Source organism: Mustela putorius, unplaced genomic scaffold (genome assembly GCF_011764305.1).
Source record: "Mustela putorius furo isolate JIRA1106 unplaced genomic scaffold, ASM1176430v1.1 tig00000578_pilon_pilon_pilon, whole genome shotgun sequence".
Taxonomy (NCBI): domain Eukaryota; kingdom Metazoa; phylum Chordata; class Mammalia; order Carnivora; family Mustelidae; genus Mustela; species Mustela putorius.
The window spans coordinates 3,324,497-3,346,184 of NW_025421422.1; the positions used below are offsets into that span (position 1 = coordinate 3,324,497).

General features: G+C 45.1%; 1 protein-coding gene and 1 long non-coding RNA gene across 2 annotated transcripts; both read right to left on the bottom strand.

The window, feature by feature from the left end:
• Positions 1–249: 249 nt before the first annotated feature.
• Positions 250–6,295, bottom strand: XBP1 (X-box binding protein 1). The gene is given in 6 exon segments (XM_013063442.2): positions 250–1,393; positions 1,701–1,784; positions 1,787–1,846; positions 3,953–4,087; positions 4,951–5,047; positions 5,997–6,295. Coding segments are annotated over 6 exon segments (1,176 nt in total). The 5' UTR covers positions 6,239–6,295; the 3' UTR covers positions 250–835.
• A 10,279-nt stretch (positions 6,296–16,574) lies between these two features.
• On the bottom strand, positions 16,575–19,435 carry LOC101688805. Its single transcript, XR_200501.3, has 3 exons — positions 18,832–19,435; positions 17,113–17,157; positions 16,575–16,950 (listed from the first exon to the last, which is right to left on the bottom strand). It is a non-coding gene; the product is annotated as an uncharacterized LOC101688805 (long non-coding RNA).
• Between the last annotated feature and the right edge of the window lie 2,253 nt (positions 19,436–21,688).

Sequence of the window (21,688 nt, forward strand, 5' to 3'; positions counted from 1 at the left end):
GCATTCTAGCTCTGCCACTTACTAATCTGTGATATTGGCCAGTTAGGTTAAAGAAACTCAGAAATACAGTAACTGCTCAAAGAGTAGATTATATCACTTACAGCAGTCAGAAACTGAAGCAGGTAATAACTAAGGGGGAAAAACAACCTTTAAAAAGTGGCATGCTCACTGAAGCTGGGTAAATCACTATCATGGCAAACAGTGAAACACCTAGAGAAAACAGTAAGACTTACCCAAGAACAAAGACACTGCATTGCACTTTTTAATTGCACAGGTAGTTTTAAATAAATGGAGAAAGCACCTTCCAAAAATTACACTAGCAGGGAAAGATTCCATCAAGCATTTACATAGTAAATTTCCATAGTTTTACACAAGATTCTTGATCTTTACGTGAACTGTACATGAGGGAAAGGAGCCCCCTCAGGTAGGTTCTCTGCTTGCAGAAGCAAACTAAAGGACTTAAAATTGGAGGCAAGCCCGGGATGCCAAGAAGGAGTAAAAGAAATGTTAAAGGGCCACTCATAAATTTCATGTCTAAGATGCTTGTCTGATGACCCTTACATAAGAATTTTAGGGCAGACTATTGCCCTTAAGGGTATAACCTCAAAAACTGTAATTCTGGATTGTAGTAATATATCTGAGTACCTTGGACTGCTGGATGACAAAGACAATACTTGGGGTGACCTATACAGTTTAACAGACAAATACTTTAAAGGAATTCCCTAGCACTGTACACCCTCTACTTTGGCTTTTTAAAATGAAGCACAGGCTTCTTTGCTATCTTCCAGGCAGTTATAATGGTCAAAAGAAAAGGGTAACAGCACTGGATCATTCCTTAGACACTAATCAGCTGAGGAAAGAGTTCATTAGCAAAAGTTTCCTCCCAAGAATGGTCTACACCAAGCAGAGAGGACATGTCGCTCAAGGGAGAAGGGGAGCCCTCATATCCACAGTCACTATAAGCATCCAGTAGACAGGAAGATGGCTTCAGGCAGTGGCTGGATGAAAGTAGATCTGAGGTGCCCAGCTCTGGAATGAAGTCATCTTCTACAAGTTCTTCCTTCACTGAGACAGTGAATTCAGAGTGATCTTTCTCTGAGGGGCTGAAAGGTGCTTCCTCAATTTTCACTACCACATTAGCTTGGCTCTCTGTCTCAGAGGGTATCTCTAAGACTAGGGGCTTGGTGTATACGTGATCAAAACGAATCAGTTCATTAATGGCTTCCAGCTTGGCTGATGACGTCCCCAGTGATGGAGAAGGGGAGGCTGGTAAGGAACTGGGTCCTTCTGGATGGGCTTCTGGATGCTGCTCCAGGCTGGGAGACTCTGGGGAAGGACATCTGAAGAACATGACTGGATCCAAGTTGAACAGAATGCCCAACAGGATATCAGACTGCAAGAGGCAAAAGTTAAATAGAATCCAACCATCAGAAGGTACTGAAATTTACCTAGAATATTTATTACTAGGTCCCACAATGTAAATTAATCATAATAGGATGACCACCGAGTCCCACAGACCCATTCATCTATACCTCACTCTATGTCCAAATCACAAGGAGATAGGAAGGTAGTCGATGTTCACCTGTAACCCAACCAAAACTAACTTCTACTGCCCTCCTCTGAATGGCTGGGAATGTCAGACATCAGAGAGATGAATTAACTAGTTATAATTCTCTTAACAAAATCCAAAAAACCCCTACCTCAGAGTCTGAAGAGTCAACGCTGTCAGAATCCATGGGGAGATGTTCTGGAGGGGTGACAACTGGGCCTGCACCTGCTGCAGAGGTGCACGTAGTCTGAGTGCTGCGGACTCAGCAGACCCGGCCACTGGCCTCGCTCCATTCCCCTGCGAAGACCAATGGCAACAGCTCAAACTGCAGTCTTCAAGGAAATGCTCACTAGGCACCTGGGAGTCTCAACTTTCAAGAAAGCTAGAAAACTATGCTTTAGAGCTGAAATCTTTCCCTTACCTTCATTTATTTCCATTTTATTGAGTCCTCAAGAAGAGAGAAGGGATGGAAGACTAATTTCTGTCATTTTCTATGCAATGAAACATCTTTATGCCCCAAGCAAAGGTTCAGGAAGGGCTGATATTCCTAAATATCTTCAATTATACTCTCTATAATAATGTTTGTGTTTTTTATTAAGATGTTACTTTTAGGGGCGCCTGGGTGGCTCAGTCGTTTGGTGTCTGCCTTCGGCTCAGGTCATGGTCCAGGGGTCCTGGGGTAGAGCCCCGCATCTGGCTTCCTGCTCCCCAGGAGGCCTGCTTCTCCCTCTCCCACTCCCCCTGCTTGTGTTCCCTCTCTTGCTGTGTCTCTATCAAATAAATAAATAAAATCTTAAAAAAAAAAAATGTTACTTTTAGGGGCACCTGGGTGGCTCAGTCAGTTAATCATCTGTCTTCAACTCAGGTCATGATCTCAGAGTCCTGGGATCAAGTACCACAGCAGGGAATCTACTCTCTCTCTACCTGTCCCCCCTGCTTGTGCATATGTATGTACACTCTCAAATAAATAAAATCTTAATTTTTTTTAAAGATTTTTGTTTGTTTAATTTAACACAAAGAGATCACAAATAGGCAGAGAGGCAGGCAGAGATAGGCAGGCAAAGGGAAAAGGGAAGCAGGCTCTCTGCTGAGCAGAGAACCCTATGTGGGGCTCAATCCCAGGACCCTGAGACCATGACCTGAGCCAAAGGTAGAGGCTTAACCCACTGAGCCACCCAGGCACTCCACTCCCCAGATTTTAGCTTAAGTAATCTCTGCACCCAAAGTGGACTTGAACTCACAATCCTGAGATTGAAAGTCTCATGCTCTAGCAATTGAACCAGCCAGGCGCCCTTCCATAATAATTTTCTTTTCTTTTCTTTTTAGGATTTTATTTATTTATTTGACAGAGAGTGAAGAGCAGAAGCAGGGGGAGCAGCAGAGGGAGAGAGAAACAAGCTTCCCACTGAGCAGAGACCCCGATGTAGGGCTTGATCCCAGCCCAAGATCATGACCTGAGCCAAAGGCAGCCACCCAGGTGCCCCATAGTAATTTTGTTTTTTTTTAAAAAAAGATTTATTTATTTATTTATTCAACAGATAGAGATCACAAGTAGGCAGAGAGGCAGGCAGAGAGAGAAGGAAGTAGGCTCCCCACGGAGCAGAGAGCCCGATGAGGGGCTCAATCCCAGAACCCTGGGATCATGACCTGAGCCAAAGGCAGAGGCTTTAACCCACTGAGCCACCTCGGCGCCCCTGTCCTATACTGATTTTCTTTTTTTAAAGATTTTATTTATTTATTTGACAAACAGAGATCACAAGTAGGCAGAGAGACAGGCAGAGAGAGAGGGGGGGGGAAGCAGGTTCCCCGCTGAGCAGAGAGCCCGATGCCGGGCTTGATCCCAGGACCCTGAGACTATGACCTGAGCTGAAGGTTTTAACCCACTGAGCCACCCAGGCACCCCCATACTGATTTTCTTAAGTAATAAAGTTCCATAGTGAATTTAGGCCCCAATTCCTTTTGGACAGTAATTTTTTAAGTTTGTTCTGAACATTACCTTCACAGAGTACAACTGCCCTACTATCAATCTTAGACCCCTTAGGTGCTGTCAATAAATAAGCCATGTCTGTGCATTAAAACCTATAATCACCTTCTACCAGAGGGGTGTCACTACCACAGTAAATCCTTTCTCTACTCATTCATATTCATCAAAGAACTACTACAGTTTTAGGAGCATTCAGTTAGATTTGACTGGCTCTCTTTTTCTGGTTCTCCTTACCAGTGATAGGGTACATCTCATTGGCTATCGGTATTTGTTAGTATTTGCTCTTAGAGAGCTGTGTAACTTGCTTTAATTAGGAATTAGTACTATCCACTACACAGTTGAAAAATGAGTGTCGTTAAGGGGTCATGTCACTTAGAACCAGTTCTCACGTAAGACATCAGATAAATGGGATGTATTACCTTGGTCTGGGTCTCCACCTCCTCTTCAGTAACCAGGGCATCCATCCCCAAGCGCTGTCTTAACTCCTGGTTCTCAACTACAAGGCCATGAGTTTTCTCTCGCAAAAGTTGATTTTCTAACAAAAGTTTTTGGTTCTGGAAGTAAGTTCAAGAAGAAGCTATTAAAACATCCAGTTCTTTCACTTAGTTTCACTATGGTTGGTTTCCTTTCCTTCTCCTTGACCTTTTGGAAAACTCTGCTTATACAGTTGGTTCACAGTAGGTATTTGAAGGAAGGTCATGGTTACGAAAAGTAAGTGCCATGTCAGGGTGTGTGTGTGGGGGTCACAAATAACAATGCTTGCAACTACTCATTGAGACCTCAGCAAAGGGTGACTTGTGGCTTTAATTTTGATATGATGGCCAAAAAAAAAAAAAAAAAAAAAAAATCCTATCTTGAACTAGCAGGTTGTAACAGAAGTGGTAATGGTGGACCATAAAATCAAAATATGTTATAAAGTGTGTGTGTGTGTGTATGTGTGTGTGCGCGCGTGCGTGTGTGTGTGTGTGAAATCCTTATATATTCAAGATGTATAGCTGGCAACAATATAAGATTAGGTAATAAGTGGGCCCTAGAAGGGGAAGGGAACAGTTAGTGGACTTTTGGCCAAGCCAGGAAGGGTCTCAGGTTTAAGCAATGATTTTCTATCTGCTCTTATGAATTTCTTAGTACTAACTTGATAAAAGTTATAATGTAATTCACCAACTCTGAGTCAGATCTAGCACCAAATGCCAGAGGGTCAACCACTTCTGCTCTCATCAAGCTTCACCACTTAATCATTTAATTATCTATCTATCCTAATTTAGATTCTTCTTTTTTTCAGTTTAACTTTTTTTTTTTCAGTTTAACTTTTAATTAACGTTCAACTGAGACAGAACAACTTGGGATGGGCAGCAAAATCAGAACATTCACCAAGGAAGGATATACAATAAAAGAGTTTGACCTTAAGTATTTTTACCTCTTCCTCCAAATCTACCACTTGCTGTTCCAGCTCACTCATTCGAGCTTTCTTTCGGTCTCTGGCAGTCTGGGCTGCTACTCTGTTTTTCAGTTTCCTGAGAACAAAAGAGGCATACCACACTAAGTCATCTCAAACCTTATTTTTATCTTTGAGAACTTAGCCAGCTGGTGTTTTCATTTTCATTTACTATTCATATAAGGTAAACTAAAGTAAAATACACTCCAGGCTCCTCCCCGCAATAAAAACAAAACAAAAAACAGCGTTTCGCGGATCTGGCTTGAAGAACTGCTTCACTCTCCCTCATACTGCGTCATCCACACCCCCGTCGCACCCCGGCCACAGCAAGCACGAAGGACACAAGCACTACTCAGCTTGCATCATAAGAGATTTCCTCCTCCCATTTTTACTCCCCCGTATAACTCAAACAGAGGAGAGGCCGATGCCTTTAGCCCTGGCTGGCATTCCGGGAAGTCCCCGGACGGCTGGGCCCCGCGTCAGCTCAAGGAGGCACTTATAATCACAAAAGGCACAATGACCACAAAAGAACTAATATTTACGGAGAACTGGGTTGGGTGCTACGTCTTTCTCACTCAATCCTTTCAAAGACCTCATGAATACATAAATCACTCTTAAGAGCGTGGAGACTAAGTCTGACTAGTGAGCCTCACAGAGCTCACAGCCCTCTCCACAACTGTCATTTCAACCCCGCACGCCTCCAAAAAAAAGTAGGTCAATCGAGTCCAAGCCACCGCCCCAATTCAGAAAAACTGAATGACAGGTCTGTGGTCACATAGCAAGAGGGCTGGACCCCCAGGGCGCGAACCCCCAGCTCTACGCATCCCTAATGTGTCAGAAAAGGGGGTGGGGGACAAAGGCCGGCGCAGCCCGGGACTCCCGACTTCCTGCCCCGCCCCGCCCCGCGCCACGCTGGCACCCCACCTGCCAGGCCCAAGGCGCCCGAGCGCGGCAGTCGGCCAGCGCCCGGCTTCGGATCCGGCTCCCAGCCCTTCGCCCTCAGGGTCCGCGCCCCGACCCTCGCCCACCTCCGCAGCGCCTTCTCCTCGGGGCTCAGGTGCGTGAGGCGCTGTCGCTTGCGTGCCTGGGGCGGCCCCCCGCTTGCCGCCTCGGGGCTGGCCCCTCGCGGGCCCGGCACCATGAGTGGCAGAGCCCGGCCGGCCGGGGCTCCGGCGGCGGCGGCGGCGGCGGCGGCGGCGGGCTTGCCGGACAGAAGCAGCACTTTGGGGGCCCCGGCGGCCGGGCTCTGCGCGGGTGCCACCACCACCATGGCCCGAGAGTGTCTACGCCAGTGCGCGCCGCCGCCGTCCGCCGCGCGGCCTCGCAGCACCCAGCCTTTCTACGGTCGTGGCCCTCCGCGATTGGCCAGCGGCGCGTGACGCGCGGCGGCTCTCGGCGCCCATTGGTCCTGCGGGCCCCGAGGGGGCGAGGCCGGAGCGTCCAGCGTGGAGGCTGCAATCCGGGAAAGGAGGGGCCGTGGGGGACGGGGGACCGGCGGGGTCCGGCGCTCGCGGCCCTGGAGGACCTGGGGACTGCCTGGCTCCTCAGGAAGGGTACGGAACCCGGCGGGGTTTCCTTCTCCGACGGATTTTACCCCCTAGGCTGACGGATTTCCACCCGGACGACTGGGTCTAATTCCAAACGGGTAGATTTCCGGACTGATGACCCTTCCCCGAGACTGACGGACGGGTGTCCCCTCTGCCCGACCACATTTTATCTCCTGCGCCACATCGGCGCCGCGAGCGGAGCGCAAAATCGCGGGGGGCAGAGAGCGCAAGCCAGTCAGGCTTGCATGAAAAAAAAGCCTGGCAAGAAATTCCGCGAAATAGCCTTTAGAAAGTGAAATTGGGCGTTTTAGAACTAGGCTTGGCTCTTAAGTTTGCACAAACCCGGGCGTCGTCAGGTCCGCGTGGTAGGAGTGCATGCGAAGTACTTTAATGTGCATTTCCCAGTTGTCAGCTACGAGCATACTTTTTTTGTTTCATGTGTTCAGACGAGGGTCCCGGGGTTTGCCCTCAGCCCGCAGGCACGCGGGGAGGTTTGAGGCTCCTGCCCTGGCAGCTGGGGAGCGGTTTAGGCCCGAGGACATTAGAATGCGGCAATCCGGGGCGCCTGGGTGGCTCAGTGGGTTGAGCCTCTGCCTTCGGCTCAGGTCATGGTCCCAGGGGCCTGGGATCGAGTCCCGCATGGGGCTCTCTGCTCAGCAGGGAGCCTGCTTCTCCTCATCTCTCTCTCTGTCTGTCTCTCTGCCTATTTGTGATCTCTCTCTCTGTCAAATAAATAAAATCTTTAAAAAAAAAAAAAATAGAATGCGGCAATCCGGGACAACCACCGCCCCCCCCCCCCCCCGCGCATTCGCCTTTTTTGAAGTAAATTACAAAATGTGAAATTCCCTAGAGTTACAAAGTGATAATTTGTTTAACAAGTAGTTACTGTTCTCCTCTGTGTTTACAGATTAGTAAAACTCCTATCGGGTGGTTGGAAATAAGCAAAAAACGAAAAGGAAGAATAGTTCAGGTAATTTTGCAGTGTCATTAAGTCAGGTAAGCTCTTCAGTTATATTCTGGTGAGGAGGAAAAAGGATGGGAAGCTGGGACTAAATCAACTCCGTAAAGGGTCCCAATTTCTTTTACTCCCTGGAGTGGGCCACGAGTCTCCCACGCCTGCCTTCTTCCTCCACGTTGGCAGGGCTAAATCAGTGACTATTGAAACTGAGGGCGTTCTGAACACATGCTGCTTCAAAGTCCTGAGAAAGAGGTGGGGAGATCAGAGACTCTGCACAATGAAGCCTGCTTCCTTCCTAAGTCTCATCGGTTGGGAGCTATCCAGGTCCTAACTTACCTCCCCAGATGGGAGACTCACTCCTGCCCTCTGAGACCTTTGGGAGAAGTCTTTGGGGTGCCTTCTGGCTGAGACCTATACCTTTAAAGAAAGCTGTAAGAGGTTCTGAGAAAAGTCGTGTAACTGTCATGCAACTTTTTGTTAAGCTATCATTCGTGAACACCAAGAGAATGTCTGGTGCAATGTAAGAAGTCCCAGTGAAGCTAAAATTTAAATCATGTAGGCATAAAAAGAAAATGCGGTGAGGCCCCTGTTAGTCCAGCAAGGTGTCCATGAGTAACCATGTGGAGAAGGAACAAGATGCTGGGGCAGAGGAGAAAAGGTGGTTGGTTTGCATTTTGGTCTTGGTTAATGGGGTACAAATGGAATGTTGAAATTAACTCCCCAGCTTTGTTTTCAAGGCTTTTAACTTTGATACACATTTAAAATCCTGCTCAAAAACAGTAATTTGACCTAATGCAGATTGCCATCCACCAAGTGTCACTCAACTCCAAACCTTTGAACAGTTTCATATCCTCTTTGTAAGAGTAATCTGATAATTCTTGCATCAGGTGCCATTAATATCTTAAAACATTTACTAGGCACTTGTGATAAGAGATAACATAAAATGCAAAGTTCTTAGACTTTGTGAAATGCAAAGAAACCATAGGTCATTAAGTCAAAATAAATGTCAATGTAAAACAAAACAAAACCCAGTTATAATCTGAAACTAGAATTCAAAAATTGCTCTAATGTGGTAGCTGCTAACCACATGTGGGTATCAAGCACCTGAAATGTGGCCAGTCTGAATTAAAATGTGCTGCAAATGTGAAATACACACTCGGTTTGAAGACATGAAGACATGACAATGTAAAATATCTTGTTAATCATTTTTTATATTGATTGTATGTTGAAGTGATAGTATATTTGATATTGTGAGTTAAACTGCTTTTTAAAAAATTTTTATTTTATTTTTAATTAGGCCCCAGACCCAGTATGGAGCCCAGCTTGGGACTTGAACTCTGACTCTGAGATCAAGATCTGAGCTGAGATCAAGAGTCAGATGCTTAACCAGCTGAGCTACCCACACACACCTAAACAGCGTTTTAGAAATTGGTTTTGTGTGTGTGTGTTTTTTTTTTTAATTGGCTACTAGAACATTTTAAATAATACAAGAAGTGGCTTGCATTCTATTTCTGTTGGATAGCGCTGGTCTATATGATATCAATGTGGGAGATGGCACAGGCAAAGAGAGGGAAGGGAATAAAAAGTGTGCTACAGGAGGCACCTAGCTGGCTCAGTTGGAAGAGCATGTGACTCCTGATCTTGGGTTTGTGAGTTCAAGCCCCTGCTGGGTATAGAGATTACTTAAAAATAAAATCCTTTTTAAAAAAAGTAAAAGAAAAGAAAAATCTCTGGGCATGCAAACAAATTGGCCAGTTTAGCTATTAGTGATGGTATTGAGAAAGGAAGTGACCCTCATCAGTGAATATCAAATCCCTTTCCAGCTGCACTGGTTCTAATTCTTTGTTTTCAATAAAATTGATGAAAGACAGGGGTGCCTGGGTGGTTCAGTGGGTTAAGGCCTCTGCCTTCGGCTCAGGTCTCTGCCTTCTGGGATTGAGCCCCGAGTTGGGCTCCTCTCAGGGAGCCTGCTTCCTCCTCTCTGCCTGCTTCTCTGCCTAGTTGTGATCTCTGTCTCTCAAATAAATAAATAAAATCTTTAAAAAAATTGATGAAAGACAAAATTGAATTATTAGCTGAGAGTTCAATAGACTACTTTTTGATGATAGATCACTATGTGACTTGGCTTCTAACTTGAAAGATGTACAAACAATTGAAGGACATTGTTACAACAAAATGCTTCCCTTCCCCACACCTTAGTTAAATGAACATTGTCTTGGAAGACACTGACCTCTTTTTTAGAAGTGAGGAAATTTATGGGGCGCCTGGGTGGCTCAGTGGGTTAAAGCCTCTGCCTTCGGCTCAGGTCATGATCTCAGCGTCCTGGGATCGAGCCCCACATCGGGCTCTCTGCTCAGCGGGGAGCCTGCTTCCTCCTCTCCCTCTGCCTGCTTCTCTGCCTGCTTGTGATCTCTCTCTGTCAAATAAATAAATAAAATCTTTAAAAAAAAAAAATTAAAAAAAAAAAAAAGAAGTGAGGAAATTTAAAAAGAAATAAAATTAATGCCAGAATCTGTCACATTCTTGCAGAAAGTACTATTAATTTATTGACACATAAATCCAAAGATACATTTCCAATATCACTTTACCCTCTGTTTGATAATTATATACCAAAGCTTGGAATGTATATTGCTTTAAAAAGTCTTACAAAATTTGTACTAATTTTAATTGTTTTGAGAGCTCCTTTCATTGGGAACAGTTTCTTGGTCTTTTCTGTCTTTTTTGACCTTGACATTTTTGAAAGGTACAGGTCAATCACAGTTGTAGAAATCCCCTCCTTTTGGGTTTGTCTGATGTTACCTCATGATTTATGCATGGTGGGCAGCAATCCCACAGCGTGTTGCTATGTTCTTCTTAGTGCATGATATCAGGAGGCATGTGATGTCAGTTTGTCCCATTACTAGTGATAGTAACTTGTATCAATTGGTTTAAATGAGGTCTGCTAAGTTTCTCCACTGTGAAGTTAATTATTAAGTACTATACTTACTAATAATAGGTATTTTGTAGAAAGGTATTTTCAAATATCTACCTATCCTGTTTCTCATTAGACTTGCACCTACCAGTTTTAGGATCCATTGATGATTCTTGCCTAAATTAATGGTTACACTAATGATTAGCAAATAGTGATTTCCTGATTCCATCATCATTTCTGTATTTATTACGTGGAATTCTACGTGCAGTGGACCTTTCCCTTCTTATTTATTTATTTATTTATTTAAGATTTTATTTATTTATTTGACAGAGATCACAAGTAGGCAGAGGGGCAGGCAGAGAGGGGGGGGAAGCAGGCTCCCTGCTGAGCAGAGAGCCAGACGAAGGGCTCCATCCCAGGACCCTGAGATCATGACCTGAGCCGAAGGCAGAGGCCCAACAAACTGAGCCACCCAGGCGCCCCTTATTTATTTATTTATTTATATAATTATCAACTCATAAAGTCCTATTTTACTTTAAAAATTATTAAAAGTTGAAATAATTTATTATTATTATTTTTTTATTTTTTATTTTTTTTTTAAAGATTTTATTTATTTATTTGACAGACAGAGATCACAAGTAGGCAGAGAGGCAGGCAGAGAGAAAGAGAGGAAGAAGCAGTCTCCCCGCTGAGCAGAGAGCCCGATGCGGGACTCGATCCCAGGACCCTGAGATCATGACCCGAGCCGAAGGCAGAGGCTTAACCCTCTGAGCCACCCAGGCGCCCCAATAATTTATTATTTTGATCTCAAACTGTCTCAGGCTTGGCTAAATGAAGCCCCCCTCCCACCTTTTAAAAAAGATTTTATTTATTTATTTATTTATTTATTTATGTATTTATTTGAGAGAGAAAGAAAGGGGGTTGGGGGGAGGGGAGAAGGGGAGGGAGAGAGGAGCAGACCCTATGTTGAGCATGGAGCCTGATGCAGGGCTCGGTGTGGGGCTTAATCCCATGGCCCTGAGATCATGAGCTGAGCCAAAACTAAGACTCAGATGTTTAACTGACTGAGCCACCCAGGTGCCCTGAGCACCCCCCCCTTTTTTTTAAATTGTTTTAAATTAACATATAATATATTATTTGCTTCAGAGATACAGGTCTGTGAATCATCAGTCTTATACCACACAGCACTCACCATAGCATATACCCTCCCCCATGTCCATAACCCAGCTACGCTATCCCACCCCCACCACCCCCAGCAACCCTCAGTTTGTTTCCTGAGATTAAGAGTCTTTAATGGTTTGTATCTCTCCCTGGTCCCATCTTGTTTCATTTTTTCCCTCCCTACCTCCCACAAACCCCCACCCTGCCTCTCAAATTCCTCATATCAGAGAGATCATATGATAATTATCTTTCTCTGATTGACTTATTTCACTTAGCATATTATCCTTTAGTTCCATCCACGTCATTGCAAATGAGAGTCCCCCTTTTCAATTGTACACAACACAAAATGTAAAATGTACACAACATAAGATCTAACATAGTAACCATTTTTAGGCATACAATCCAGTGGCCTTGAGTACCTACACATTGTCAAAAACCATCACCACCATCCGTCTCCAGGACTCTTTCATCATCCCAAGCAGAAACTCTGTGTCCATGAAACAATAATGCTCCATCCTCCTATCCCCCCAACCCCTCTTACCTTTATACTGTATTCTCTGTTCTGTATTCTGTTTTCTGTCTCGTGAGTTTGCCTATTCTAGATACCTCATATAAGTGGAATTACACTTTTGTCCCTTTGTATCTGATTCATTTCACGTAGTATAATGTCTTCAAGGCTATCTATGTCGTAGCCTGTTTTTGACATATGTCCTCTCTGACATGTCCCAACACAAGCAGGGGGAGCAGCAGAAGGAGTGGGAGAAGCAGACTCCCTGCTGAGCTGGGAACCCAATGCGGGACTTGATCCCAGGACCCTGGGATCATGACCTGAGCAGAAGGCAGATGCTTAACAGACTGAACCACTCACAGGACCCTTCATGCCATTTCAATAATGATTTCAGTCTACATACTTCCTGTGAATGTCATTATCTCTACTTGTGATCTGTCTGTCAAATAAATAAAATCTTAAAAAAAAAAAAAAAGAGAGAGAGAACCACTACTCTAAACTCTTGCAAAACATCAACCCCACTCTGCACGTGACTCATGCAGTCAATCCTCCCAGCAAAACCCCTGTGACACTTGGCAGTTGAAATTTACCTGCCTGGATCTCCATATTAAATGACCATAAGCTCCTTGAAGGCAAGGACATTGGGCTCATCTTTATAATCCCCCGTTTATTGATCAAATAGATTTTAAAGTGGTTCAGGAGAAGAATGAGAATAGAATTCAGGAATGCTGGCTTTCTGATGCCATGATTTTGATATTCATGGTTAGAAAGACTCATGTGTCTGCTTGCTTTGCTTGGCATCCTATTTTATAGACTCTCACGCTGTAGTCAAGAGGCAGATTCTAGCAAAAAAAGAGTACTAATGACTCTTGTTCTAACACCAGCTACACTGGAAAAGGAAAGCAAACGTTCCAAGGCAACTTTTTATATTCTCACAAGGAAAAAAAAGACTCAACAATACGGGAAAGAGTGAAGAGCCAAATTCTATATAATATTTTTGTTTCCCTAGTGAAATCAAAGAGCTATGTACACCCCTCCCCCAATTCCAGTTTCCTCTCCCCTGGTCATTTTACACAATTGAGGTCCTTCTGCTACAACTACGAAACCAATCCTGTATGTATGCTCAGGACTGGCTTCCCTACCCTGTAGAAATGAAGTCCTTTGGTTTTCCAGGACTAGTGATCCTATTGCTTTTAACTTTATGAATATGTTTTAAAGTGAGACGTTTACGAACCGTTTAAGTAATGTTGAGACACTGAGCATGTGGACAGGAAATCCTCCTGGTCATGTTGACGAATGTTTCCTTCAATCCTGTGGCTGCCCACCCCTTTCTGGAGAAGAGTTGCGACACTTCCTGACTTTCATTTGTGTGTATTAAAGTTCTAAGAAATTCAATACTCCTTTGGCTTCTGCAAAATGCTACAGTTCATTTGCCCAGTAAATTCAACAGGGGCTAAAGGACACAACAACAAAAGGAAAAGATTTATTTGGAAAATGCAAAGATATCCCATGCCTCTCTTTTTTACTTGGCATTGATCCAGAGCAGTAAATGGCCCTGCACTTGGTTTTGTCCTTTTAAAGAAAAGTGCAAACACTCCATTGTCCGTACCTTTATTGACACCAAGGTTCAAAGGTGGCAAGAGAAGCAAGTTTTATCTTACTTTTATCTTACTTGAAAGGAGTTTTAAGTGCAGTTGAAGTGCAGCAGGCTCCCTTCATTAGTACTCGGAGAATAAATTTCAAATCACTAGTTTCAAAAAATTTTAAACTTTTTGGAGGCACCTGGGAGGCTCTGTCAGTTAGTGCCTACCTTCAGCTCAGGTCATGATTTCAGGGTCCTTGGATGGAGCCCCACATCGGGCTCTCGGCTCAGCGGGGAGCCTGCTTCCCCCTCTCTCTCTCTGCCTGCCTCTCTACCTACTTGTGATCTGTCAAATAAATAAATAAATCTTTAAAAAAAGGGGCGCCTGGGTGGCTCAGTGGGTTAAGCCTCTGCCTTCAACTCAGGTCATGATCTCAGGGTCCTGGGATCGAGCCCTGCATCGGGCTCTCTGCTCAACGGGGAGCCTGCTTCCCTCCTCTCTCTGTCTGTCTCTCCATCTACTTGTGATCTCTCTCTCTCTCTGTCAAATAAATAAATAAAATCTTAAAAAAAAAAAGATAACCTTTTTGTTTTGGCATAATTGTAGGTCTACAGAAAAGATGCAAGTCCAGCATAGAGAATTACCATATATCCCCCTACAACCCTGGTGCCAGTTCCCCTAATGTTCTCAGCCTCCATGACCAAATAACACATTTGTCAAAACTAAGAAACCAACACTGACACCCTGCCATTAACTAAACTCTGGACTTTATTTGGATTTCAACGTTTTCTTCCCTTAATGTCTGTTTCCTGTTTGAGGATCCCGCCTTGTTTTCAATTTCTTAACTTCTGTGTGGTGTATCGATTTTTGCGAAACGTTTCACGACTAATTTCAGCAAATGACCTTTATCTGAGGAGCTGAAGTTGGACTCAAGTTCAGCCTTCCCAGACACACACAAGGTTTTGACTCCAAAGTAATAGCGACGGAACCCCTCCTCCTTTGGTGAGGTGCCCTCATCTGTGAGGCGTCGCTGTGAGATTTTGCTTGACTTGGCTCATAGGAGACTGGATTTCCTGAGAATGGCCTAGGGGTTCTCAACGCCAAAAAAGAAAAGAGGGACGCCTGCGTGGCTCAGTTGGCTAAGCATCTGACACTTGATCTCAGCTCAGGTCTTGATCTCAGAGTCCTGAGATCTCAGGTGCTCAGGATCAGTAAGTACTTTATCTCCAACCTTAGGTTCTTTAAGTTGTCTTTGGATTCAGCCTTCAATTTCTCTTATTTATAGCTAACTTTATACATTTAATAATCAGGTGGGAAAAGACTACAAACTATACCATTTCTGTTCTCTTATAATTTTTTTTTTTTCATGAAAACAGCCAAGATTTATGTGGTTCTAAGAGCCAGTTGGGTAAAATATAGATGAAACTCTGGTTTGGTGAATAAAGGGGAGATGAGAAGAGAAAAGCTTTGAGAGAGGAGGAAGACATAGAATTGTTTGCTTCCAAGAACTTCAGGATAGAGGCCAACCATCTTCCATTTCTAGACCCTGTGAGGATGGTCATAACAGCCTGGGGGTATGGGGGCCTTGGCTTGTGAAATGGATCGACATAGGGTAGGTTTTCAGCTCTAACACATACTCGTTCTAACACATACGAACCCTCTGACCCTCAGTTTCCTTGTCGGTAAAATGAGAATTAAGCGTTGAACAAGTTACTGTCTTGAACACAGTGCATGACACAGGGAAAGCATGAACTGCGTGTGTGAAGTGTTACAGTTGCCAAGGGCCACCTCCCCTTATGCGTCTGGGCATCCCCATATTCTCTCTCGTCTACCATTCTTCTCATCCTTCCTCCATCTTTTGCCAGTTGATAGCCAAGAAGCTTGACAGGTCCCAGAAGTCTAAGCAGAACAACTGGGAGTTCAAGTCTTTAAAATAAATGTCCAAGTATAAAATTCGGTCATTGGTCATAAGCTGGGACAGAGTCCACAAAGAGGAAAAATGGCACAGCAAGGAACACCAGGTGAGTTTTCCCCAGTTGCTCCCTCCCCCACCCTGAGAACAAAATGCCCACTTGACCCCTGGGTGGTCCAGACCTGGACAGGCTGCCCGTGATCTGTCCTGTTAACGTGACCTGGGATAACATTCCCAGCAAAGGGCTGCAAACATTTGCTGAGCACACACACCTGTGACCCATGGTGAGATTGGGGTTGAGTTTGGCTTACACCATAACTGGGGGTTGGTGGCTTGTGGCGGCTGTTCTGCACAGAACAGGTGAGGAAAAGGAAGTTTGTTTTTGTTTTTATTTTTGTTCTTTTTAAGATTTTTTTGGGGGTTCCTGAGTGGCTTGGTTGATTAAGCATCTGCCTTTGATGCTTTTGGTTCAGGTCATAATCCTAGTGCCCTGGGAGGGAGCCACAAGTTGGGCTCCCTGCTCCATGGGGAACCAGCTTCTCCCTCTCCCTCTGCCTGCCGCTCCTCCAGTTTGTGCTCTGTCTCAAATAAATATATAAAGTCTTTTAAAAAGTTTTTTTTTCCCCTTTACTTGAGAGAGAGCATGAGGAAGAGCAGGGGAGAGGGAGAAGCAGAATCTTCACTGAGCAGGGAGCCCGACACGGGGCTCAATCCCAGGACCCGGAGATCATGACCTGATCCAAAGGCAGATGCCCAACCCACTGAGCCACCCAGGCTCCCCGAGGGGTCTTTTAGATTCACCTTCCAGGGGACCAGATGACTTTACAGCTCACTGTGAGTCTAATTTTTCTTACCTTCTGGAAGAGATAAAGGAGTAAAGAAGATTGTCCTGGGTATAGCTCTGGATGGGGAAATCACATTTTTCAATTGAAGTGTCCTGAAAAATCAGAATTGTTCAGGCTTACAGGAAGTGAATTGTCTGATTCTAAGTTTTACTTGCATTTTTTGGGGGAAAAATGACCACAAAGTTTTCTTAAAAGGATTCTCTTAGTATTTTTTTTTGAAGATTTTATTTAAAATCAAATCAAAGGGAGCGGCTCAACCAACTGAGCCACCCTGGCATCCCAGGACTCTCTCGTCTTGATCAACCAAGTGTCCCCACCCCAACCCAGTTTCCAGCAAGAAGAAGTGACAATTTGCCTTTGTATCGACTTGGGGTTCTCCTGGAAATCTTCACCCTACACCTGTGTTCAACCATTTGTATTCAATGATTTTTACTTGGTTTCCAGAAGCTGGGTGTCCACACGCAATATACTGCTCTTTCCAACATTATGATCAGATCCATTGCCAGAAAACCCCGGGGCTCTGGGTTACCTTTATGTTACTCTCAATGGAGCGGAACCTGGGAGAGCAAAGAGATAAGTAATTCCACATTATAACTGCAGCCAGCCCGGTGGTGGCACCAAGGAGCAAGGGCCATAAGGAAAGTCTTCATAAAGGAGATATTTGCATGGACTTTGAAGGACGAGTAGGAGTTTGCCCAAGATTTTAATTTTTCTTTTACCTTGGGCTCTTCTCCCTGCTAGAGAAGACAGATGCCGCCTGGCCCCTGAGAGAGAAACGTGGTAATAGTTCATCTGGTGCTAAAAAAGATCTGAAACTAACACAAAACAGATACTCAACCTTTAACATCTGCTAATATGCTCAAATCGAAGTGTATGAGGAGTTCCTTCTGAATTTCTGTGTACTCATTTTAACTCTCCCAGGACATCCCTTGTCCCTCCCATCCCCTTATCCTCAGCACTCTCAAAGATGTCCTTAATATTTCTTATTTAAACTACAACTTTTCAAATTTAAATATCTTTTAAAAAATAAATAAAAATAAACTACAACTTTTCTTTCAAACTGGAGGCAGGACTCTTCTCTCCTGCCATCCGCTCAGGTCATGGAGTCACAGTAATCCTTCCCCTAGTGCCCTCGCCTCCCAGCTAGCTCTTACTAGTGGTCCACAGTTCCAGGTCTCTGAGCTCTGACTTTAGCTATGACCCTTGCCAAAAGGATCAAAAACAAAATTGTTAGTCAGAATTTCCTCTTCTTCCCTGAATTTATTTTTTTTTAAGATTTTATTTATTCATTTGACAGACAGAGATCACAAGTAGGCAGAGAAGCAGGCAGAGGGAGACGAGGAAACAGGCTCCCTGCTGAGCAGAGAGCCTGACAGGGGGCTCGATCCCAGGACCCTGGGATCATGACCTGAGCTGAAAGCAGAGGCTTTAACCCACTGAGCCACCCAGGAGCTCTTTCCCTGAATTTCGTTTTTCTTTGTTTTTTTTTGTTTTTGTTTTTGTTTTTTTAGATTTTTTAATTTATTTATTTGACAGAGAGAGATCACAAGTAGGCAGGGAGCCACCCAGGCGCCCTCGTTTTTCTTTTTTTGATTGAGGGCCATCTTTACTGGAAGGAAATACTTTATACACTATTTCTTTCTCTTCCTTTCTCCTTTTCTTTCCTTCCTTCCTTTCTTCCCCTCCTCTTCCTTCCTTCCTTCCTTCCTTCCTTCCTATCTCTCTCCCTTCCTTGCTCTCTCTCCCCTTCTTCTTGCCTCCCTCTCTTCCTTCCTCTTTCTTTCTTTTTTTTTTTTTTCTTTCCTTTCTTCCTTCACCCTTCCCCTTCCCTAATCTGATTCTACTTCTGCAGTGGATGTGAAGGCATCTTACCACCACGGTGTTAAAATATGTATTTGAAAACCTTAAAACAAAACAAAAGGGTCGCCTGGGTGGCTCAGTTGGTTAAGTGGCGGACTTCGGTTCAGGTCATGATCCTAGGGTCCTGGGTTCGAGCCCGGCATCAGGCTCCCTGCTCAGCGGAGAGCCTGCTTCTCCCTCTTCCTCCGTCTGCTGCTCTGCCTACTTGTTTTCTCTATCTCTCTGTCAATTAACATCTGTCAATTAAAATAAATAAAAATCTAAACAACAAAAAAACCTCCAAAAAACTGGAGGCAGGAATATGAGAGAATGTGGGGGAGCATTTCTTGCCACCCCCACACTCAGCCTATCCTTGTTTGGCTTTAAATTCTGCAGTCACTCCCCCTCTCCGGGGTCCTGCTCTGCCTCTTTCTCTAATAGCCAGAAGGGACTTGAGGGTGACTTTAGTCACTCTGTCTCTGAGTCCCAGAGACAGGCTAACACTTGGGGTCAGGAGTTGGCACAGCAGCTCAGAATCCTGAGACTGTGCTGCCTGGACCCAGCCAGCCTCCTCGCTTTGCACAGCGGAGGTAGCTGACCTTTTCCATTTCATCCGCTTTTTTCTCAGCGCCCCACTTGGCTTGGCAACCACAAATCACCACGGTTTCCTCCTTGGCATTTCTTAAATGTGGCCCACTTAAATGAAAAGGTCAGAAGAGAGGCCCCGTGGACTTTAAAACGTTCAGCTTGCCTTCTGGCCTGGGCCACCGGCTTGACAGGTCCCGCGGGCTTCCCGGGGACAGGGGGCAGCTGATGAAATCCGCCTCCCGAAGGACGCCCTGCGCCCTCCCTCCACCCTCCCTTCCTGAAAGCGCCCTTGTTTGCGTATCCGGGTTCCAGAACAAGAACCTCCTGTTGCAAATCGATCGCGGAGGTAACATTACGGTTTGCGAGGATTTGCTTGGAGCTGTAGGCAGCCGCCTCCCTGAGAAAGACAGAACCTGTTTTTACTGATTAAAATCTCCCTTGTTTGTTCGCTTTCTACCTCTAAAAAGTTCTTGGAACCTTTTTCCAGGAAGAAGCCAGGTGGTAGGAAACCAGAGTAGCCACGGACAGCAAGCCTTGTTTTTGTCCTTACACTAAAGCTTCTTTTATTGTCAAGGAAACAAGTGCAAGGCTGTGCGGACTAAGCCAATAGTAGGACTGACAGCCCATGAGTATGGGGCTCTGTGCCAGGCACTGGCATCCCTTCTCTCTCTCATTCCTGCACGGTAAGCCCTGGCTCTGTTTCTCAGAGGAGGAAGCTTGAGAGGTGAGGCCCAAGGTTACACCACTCAGGAGAACTGGGATTTGACCCTAAATCCCTGCTGACTTCATATATGGCCTGATTCCCAGAGGTTGCACTGGCGGGAAAAGGACCCAGGCCTGGCTCACTGCTTGGAGGCCGTGAGGCTTCTGAGGCGACCCCCACTTTCAGTTATTTGCATTTTATTAGACAGAAACTGAAAACTGAAGTCAACAAGGTGTCTGAAACCAGCAAAAGAACGTTCCTTTCAGCATCGGTTGCCATTCTTTTGTTGGGTAGTAGATTGGTGGGGCCAAGGTAACGTTTACTGGGCAAACAACAGACTGGGAGCCAGGCAGAGCCCACACCTAGCCGAGTAAATAACCCGGGGAGGCCCAGGCACAGCCTGCAAGGGCCCCAGTGAGGCCTTGCTTTGAGAGACAACCAGGAGAATGTGCCCCTAGAAACCAGGAGCCCAGAGCCCTGGTCCTGGTGTTGCCATTATTATTATTATTAAGATTGCATTTATTTATTTGTCAGAGAAAGCACAACCAGGGGGAATGGCAGGCAGAGCAGGCAGAAGGAGGAGAAGACGCAGCTGAGCAAGGAGCCCAATGTGGGGCTCGATCCAGAAACCCTGGGACCATGACCTGAGCTGAAGGCAGACGCTTAACTGACTGAGCCACCCAGGCGTCCTGTGGTGCTGCCATTATTAACACGTGTGCTTCTCAGTTCCTCAGCTTGATGAGGTCGAGCTCCAGTGTGGCTGCCGGGAACAATTTGACCTGGGCAGTGTGGCCCAGAAGTTGGTCGGGGGGAGTTTAGAGGTTAGTTAGAGTCCAGCCACAAATTCTGTGACTCTAGACAGGTCCTTAACATTTTTTCTTTTTTTAAAGATCTTATTTATTTATTTGACAGAGATCACAAGTAGGCAGAGAAACAGGCAGAGAGAGAGAGGAGGAAGCAGGCTCCCTGCTGAGAAGAGAGTCCGATTCGGGGCTCGATCCCAGGACCCTGGGATCATGACCTGAGCTGAAGACAGAGGCTTTAAACCACTGAGCCACCCAGGTGCCCTAGACAGGTCCTTAACTTTTCAGAGACTCTGTTTTCCTGTCATGCATCTAAGAATCATAGTAGAACCCACCCCACTTGACCCATTGTCAAGACATTAAGTTAGAATGCCCAGCAGGCTTCTAGAATATATTGCCATGGCCACAAGGGTCCTTCCCTTTTATTTTGTTTTGGTGGGGAAATTGACATTCAATTAAAGCAAAAGTTAACAAACTAGAAGAAGGAGGACGAGGAGGTGCAGATAGAGGTGAAGGAGAAGTTAGAAGTTATAGCTAAAATCTAGGGGCACCTAGGTGGCTCAGTCAGTTGGGCGTCTGCCTTTGGCTCAGGTCAGGTCCTGGGATTGAGTCCCTTGTGGAGTTCCCGGCTCAATGGGGAGCCTGTTTCTCCCTCTCCCTCTGCTCATGCTCTCTCTCTCTCAACTAAGTTTTTTAGAAAAATCTTGGAAATTATAGCTAACATCTTACAGTTAAAGCTTAGTTTAGTGCTCCTATATAGGAAACAACACATTGGGAATTATTAGCGATTCACTAATTCTACAAATAGTCACTGAATGCTTGACAGATGTGGGGCTTTTCACTAGTACTGTGGATCATAAAAAGATATTTATGCAGGGATCTTTCCCCAAAGAACCCCCAGTCCAGAAGGAGACACACAAAAATAGCTATGACAGAGAAGTCACAGGGTCATGCAGGGATTAGGAATCTGCTGTGATGCCTCAGGAAATTCTCCGGAGGCCCAGACACAGCAAGATTCCTGGGACAATGTGGACCTTGGGGTCCATGTATAGCACACTTTCAGTCCCAACTTTGACTCTGATCAGCTGGATGATCTTGGACAATCAACTTCACGTCTCTGAGCAATTTCCTCCTCTTGTGATGATTAATTTTATGAGTCAACATAGCTTAGCTGTAATATCCAGGTATTCTTTTCAAGAGTAATCCAGGCTTTGCTCTGAGGTATTTTGTAGACGCAGTTTAAGGTCGACGAAAGGAGTGTGTCTGATGGGGCCTCATCCAATCCAGGGGAAAGGCTTTAAAGCTAAACTAGGTATCTTTGAAGAAGAAGATATTTCACCTATGTTTTTGTTTCGTGTTTTT